This window comes from Buceros rhinoceros, unplaced genomic scaffold (genome assembly GCF_000710305.1).
Source record: "Buceros rhinoceros silvestris isolate BGI_N320 unplaced genomic scaffold, ASM71030v1 scaffold3967, whole genome shotgun sequence".
In the NCBI taxonomy this organism is placed as follows: domain Eukaryota; kingdom Metazoa; phylum Chordata; class Aves; order Bucerotiformes; family Bucerotidae; genus Buceros; species Buceros rhinoceros.
The window spans coordinates 128,980-134,697 of record NW_010422612.1 but is presented as its reverse complement, the minus strand read 5'-3'; the positions used below and the strand labels follow the sequence as shown (position 1 = coordinate 134,697).

At 48.2% G+C, this 5,718-nt stretch overlaps 1 protein-coding gene across 1 annotated transcript in view; it reads left to right on the top strand.

Moving 5' to 3' along the window:
• Positions 1–290: 290 nt before the first annotated feature.
• TTC7A (tetratricopeptide repeat domain 7A) overlaps positions 291–5,718 on the top strand; it is a gene marked incomplete at its 5' end in the record, with an annotated part of 107,633 nt that continues 102,205 nt past the window's right edge. The window contains 2 exons of the mRNA XM_010140088.1: positions 291–454; positions 2,081–2,249. Coding sequence (XP_010138390.1) covers positions 291–454; positions 2,081–2,249 — 333 coding nt within the window. The remainder of the gene's footprint in view (positions 455–2,080; positions 2,250–5,718) is intronic.

Sequence of the window (5,718 nt, the reverse complement as noted above, 5' to 3'; positions counted from 1 at the left end):
CAGCTGTTCTATTAGTGACAACACAAGAACAAACTGTGCTGTCAAAATTAAAGGACTCATTGGGGAAAATCTTCAAGTTAAAAGGCAACATTTCCTTTTTTTCATAGGAAACGTACTGTTTCCAATAGCTAGAAGTTCGTAGAACTTTTTTCTGCCTGTCAATTCTTCCTTGTCCCCTCGTTCGAGTGGCTGGGTTTATGTCGCAGAGGTGTGTTGTGGTGTTCTGTGGCACTCTTTATCAGCGGTGTGGCACTAAGTGGTGGTTCTTGATGGTCGGTGTGTGCTTTCAGAGGACTACGGGAGCTTGCTGCTCGCAGAGGCGCTGCTGGAAGAATGTTTGAAGGAGAACTTTGCCAAGCTGAAGGACTCCATTCCACTGACGGAGAAGAATGAGCCAAAACTGCGTGAGGCGAAACAGCACCTGACCAATATCTTAAGCAGAGGAAAACTACGAGTAAGTGGACCCTGTTGTCATCATTCCTGCCAAGTGGCTGCTGCTTCCGTATGATGGTCAGTCTGGTACAAGGTGTTGCTGTTGCCTGTTCGTGTCCCTGTATGTCCCCTGCTGTAGGTATTGCTAGTGGACTGGAATTCAGTACCCCTTGTTGGGTACCTCTGTTGGGAGGTTTGCTTTTTCATATGCAAACAAATCATGTGCTACAAGTATATATCCTGTTTATTTATTGTTATTAGGAAGAAGTAGGGTAAATATTCTGGGATTCTGTGGGGTGGTGGGGCATGGTCACGTCACTGTGCTGTCAGGCTGGCACAGCGGAGTGCCCCGCTGCTGCTCCTGGGCTGAGTGGATCGTGGATGCCTGATCAGCTCCAGATCAGAGCTCAAACATCGCCCAAGCTGCTGCCAGGCCCTTCAGGTCGTGCTGTGAGCCCAGAATTACAACCTAGCGTTGCTTGTGGTCTCTGCCGGAGACGCTTCGGTTTCGTTTCGTGGTCTGTGTGTGTGGTTGGTAGCTGCCTGTCAGCTCGACTGCAGAGCTTCAGGAGAGTTGTAGGACTCTGCCTGGATGGCGGCTGCTGTGCTGGTGTCCTTGGGCACACCGTTGTGGAATGGGCTTTAAAAAGATGATGAGTTGCAACAGTCTGCTCTAGGCTTGTATTACTTTTGGTGCTGAAACTTACAGGCTACTTAGCTTGAAAGTTTGTGCTTATCCTTTTCTGGGTTGATTTCCAGGGAGTAAGTGTGCAGGGGCTTTGCTGGGGCAGCGCCTGGTGCTCAGCTTCTTGAAAATCAGCATAATTAAAAAGTGGACAGGAGAGGGGGGAGGAAGGGGAGACCACACAAAACTCTTTCTTTGTAGTTTAGCCCCCGTAACAGCCAGAACCTCTGAATTCTTCCAGGTCCTGGTGTTAGGTTTGGCTGCGTGAATTGCCATGACTATTTTGTTGTTGGTGGGACTTGGCGACTCATGCAGCATTGACGCTGTCTTAACTGCGTGTATGGAAAAAAAAAAGTAGTATGATGGCTTTGGAACCTTTGCATGCCTTCCAAAGCATGAAAAGGGTCTTTGAGCAGATGTATTTTATTGAGGTTTTTTGTTACACTGGTTTATATACATGTTTTCAATCCGTAAGAAACCAAACAAATCTTAGAGGTAGCAGGCACCCTGTCTGGATTTTCTAATGTTGCCTGAAAATTCTTCGATAACTTCAGAAGATCTGGGAGCCTCCTGGCTCTTTAATCAAATGTACAGAGGAGAGGGGAGCATTGACTAAGAAGTGCCTGCCTAGTCTAAAAGCAGGGGTTTCTCTTGGTGGGGGTAGGTGGTTCTGACAATACCAGGTGCTTGTGTGCTCCCTGAGCTGGCAGATCGGTAGAGGAGGTCAGCTGAAGCCAGAGAGGTGGTTTATAAGCTCTGTATTTCCAAAGTGAGCTCTATGGTAGCTGCCTGACCTTTGTTACCTGCTGCTGTCATGAGCACAGCTCTGAGATCTCTAGACACTTAAATCCTTCTTGCTCCGTCCTGTGGAGCTAGCAGTGCTGAGAGGAAAGTGTTAGGGACTCGTTCTGAAGTACCTCGTTCTTGCCGTTTAAACACTCTCTTCTCCCCATTCCTTTTCAGCCTAAGTATATGACAGAAGCTCTGCTGATCCTAGGAAAGCTTCATTACGTGGAAGGATCCTACCGAGATGCCATCAGCATGTATGCAAGAGCAGGAATCGACGACCTCTCGACAAAAGATGAACCTCTGTACGTGCTGCGCTTGGTAACCGAAGCCTTTGTCATTAAAGGTAAAGGACCACGTGTGTGTGTGTTTGACGTGTGCCGTGTTTAGGTTGGAGTTGGAGGTATTTCTCTGAGTGATCTGGTCGGAGCAGAGTTAGGGCAGTGTTGTCTGCTTTAGAAAATCCTCCTGGGTATGGTCTGTGTTGTTTAAACCTAGAGGCATTATGGAGACTTAGTCCACGGTTTTTAAACTTGGCTGGCTTGTAGAAAAAAGCTTGGAACTGGAAATCTGGTGGTAACCGTTGGCTGCAAGTCAGCAGCACGCTTGAGCTTATGTATCCATTTTGGGAAAGTCTAAATCAAGCACTCGGCTGAACTCTGGGGCCTCTCCTTGCTTTTAGGAAGAGTTCCTCTACTTGTACACTGTGATGACTTCTGTGGGTTACCCACGGGTGATATTTCCAAGTTTTAAAATCTGGACTAACAGAATACGCGCTTTCGAAGCGGGTAGTATATTTTTGTGATGCATGTCACACTGTATTAGTCCTCATGTACAAACAGGAATCTCTCTGCCCCCTTGTAATTGTACAGACATTGCGCTGTTTGAGAGATCCTCATTAAAACTGCCTCCGTGGGCAGTGAAACCGCGTTTCCTTTGAGTGCGGGAAAGGAGGATCCTAGTCAGTTCTTGACTTGGGGGGGAAAACGATCGGTAATCTTCTCCTTCATTTGCTTTCAGTTCCTCTTGTAAATGTTGCTCAAGTACTGCTACCTATCTACTGCTTTCTACTCTTTCAGCATGTCCACCAGCTAATTAGGTGAATGAGAACTCTGATGATCAGATACCTTCAACTGGTATGTAAAAGAGTGAAACCAAATCAACCCAAAATACTGTTTGACCGGGCTGCTAGTATTACTGATAATAACATGTCATGATCTCACATGGTCATCCAGCTTTATTGAAAACCTGTTTGTGCTGCTTTGCTTGCTTTGATTTTGTTTTCTGTGGCACTGGTTGAATCTGCTTCATTAACGAGCTTTTGTGGAGCAGGACTAACTGACTTGTGACTTGCCCTAACACTTGCATGGCACGGAGGGGCCGGTGCGTTCACAGCAGTGTGTTCAAGGGGAAACACCGGTGCGCTCCCGAGGCTGAGGGAGATGCACTGTCCTCACCGGCAGCTGCGTAAGGGCCGTGGTGAGCTGTGAGCGCAGCGCGAGGGGCTGCACGGCCGCTGATGGAATCACACTGTTCCTGTAAGGCTGTTCTCCGCTATTGCCTACCTCACTTGCCTGTGAAGATTTTGGGACGGGGGTGGTGATTACTCAGAGGATCAGAAGATAATTTTTTTATTTTCCCACGTGGTTTAACACAGAATGTAAATATTGTGTTGCCCCTGCGTTTGTGTGTAAATCATGAGGGGCCCCTGCCATTGCAGAGCAACCTCTGTTCTGTTGCTGTTCCACAGTTTTTGTTCTCCAAGATGATTTCTAGATCGGCCAAGATATCGAGGGTATAAGTCACTCGGTCTTCTACAGAAGTTTCTGGCAGAGAAAAGTCCAGCAGGGTGGAGCTTGTCTGGCTGAGTCTGAAGAGAGCGCTCACTGCTAGGATCACCGTTCCCCCGTGCCATGTGCTCAACCTCCCAGTCTTAGAGCAGTAACCCCTTAGATGTTAGCAGTTTGTACAGGTGACTGTGGCAATAGCAGTGTGGGTTTAAATTCTCGTTTCAAAGTGTGTCTGTCCAGGCTACCTCTGCAGGGCAAGTAACAGCATGGAGTTGAATTATTTAAAATTATCTTAATGCTTCATGCTGAAGATTTTTCTTACTTCCCTTTCTAACTTGCCATCTCTGCAGAAATTCGGTTGATCCCTATCATGTGACTGCCTTTGGTTCAACTACTGGTTGCTTATGCAACCTTCTTTAAAGATGCTCTTGAATGTTGCTGGTAGTAAAGTTTTTGCAGGGATCATTTAGGGAGCAATCCAGGAAAGCCCCAGTCCTGCCTGTATTTCAGAGCAGAACTTGCAGAATGGCAGTGTAGGTTCTCGAGCGCTCAGAAAAGGCAGACCAAAGGCACAGACACCCTGCTGCTGTTTGAAACAGACAAAAATGTAATGAGGAAGATATGGGAGGAGCTACAGAGTTGAAGTCAGTGACAAAAATGAAATGTGAACCAGTAAAACTGAGTTTGCTTTTTTCGGAGCACCTTTTGAGCTCCACAACACTGAAGGTTTGACATTGAGCTAAATCTCTGGGGCCTTCCTCTGAAGGTAGTGGGTTCCCTTCATGGTAAGGGGCATGATGGCTTTGCTTGCTCTGCTCAATAGACTTGCACCCAAGGTCAGAATCAAGCAGTGAACACTGAAGCTCTGTATAAATGAGGGGACTTCAGCAGCTGACAAGTCCCAGGAGGAATGACAGAGAGGGCAAGGCTCTTACAGTTTCTCAGATGACTGCTTCTGCCCGTCCTGTTTCTAAATCCTCATGTTGTGGAGAGAAGTTCTGTGGGCACCGTGAGTGGAGCTCTGACAACAGGTTGATTTTTCACTATGACTTATTTTAACCTCTGTGGTTAGTTAATAGGTGGTTGGTCTGTACTTGTCTTCTCCATCCCCTCTGAAGTTAATTCCTCCTTAAAACTTCTGCTCAGTTTACAGCACTGCAGGTAATCTCAGACGCCAGCAGTTCTGTCTGTTGCGTAAAACAGCATTGAGTAAGCAAACACGCTCTCATTTTGGTTCGAATTTACCTGGGTCGTGGATTGGCTTCGTGACCTGGTGTTGTCCGTTGGAAACAAGGAAGGAAGAAAGACTTCAGAGCAGCATGTGTCACTGCCAGAGCCCGCTGGTTTCCCTCTGGCTGTGCTTGCTGCAGAAACCCTGCAGAGATCTGTCTGCTCCCACTGGATGAATCTTCTGGGGGTAGGGTAGGTCACAACCTAACCCTTACAAAGCACGGGATAGCTCTAGCCAGGGCGTCAACACTCCTAAATTCCAGGCTTGCAGAGAGGCTTTTGTGTTGGCGCAGTGTTTGTGGGACAGCCTTTCTCACCGTGCTGCGCGAGAGCATGTCGAGGGCTGTGTTAACTGAGGGACACTGTTGCCAGCCTGACCAGCGAGCGCTCGGGCAGGGCTGGTGTGGTGTTAGGCCTATCTCTCTAATGACTGAGAGGGAGCTGCTGCAAGGTGAGTCAGCCCTGTGCAGAGCAGCTCTCTCTGTCCCCCAGATCAGCTGTCAGCCCAGGCACCGGACTTCTTCCACTTGGAGTGGGGCAGCCTGGAGATAGGTAGCTATGAGGAGTGGCTGAGGGACCTGATGGTGTTCAGCCTGGAGAAAGGGAGGCTCTGGGGAGACCTTATCACTCTCGATAACTCCCTAAAAGGAGGCTGGTGTGAGGCGGGGCTCGGTTTCTTCTCCCAAGGAACAAGCAACAGAATGACTGGAAATGGCCTCAAGTTGTGCCAGGGGAGGTTTAGGTTGGGCTAGAGGAACAATTTCTGTCCTGTTGGGGTTGTGCAGGGGTGTCCCT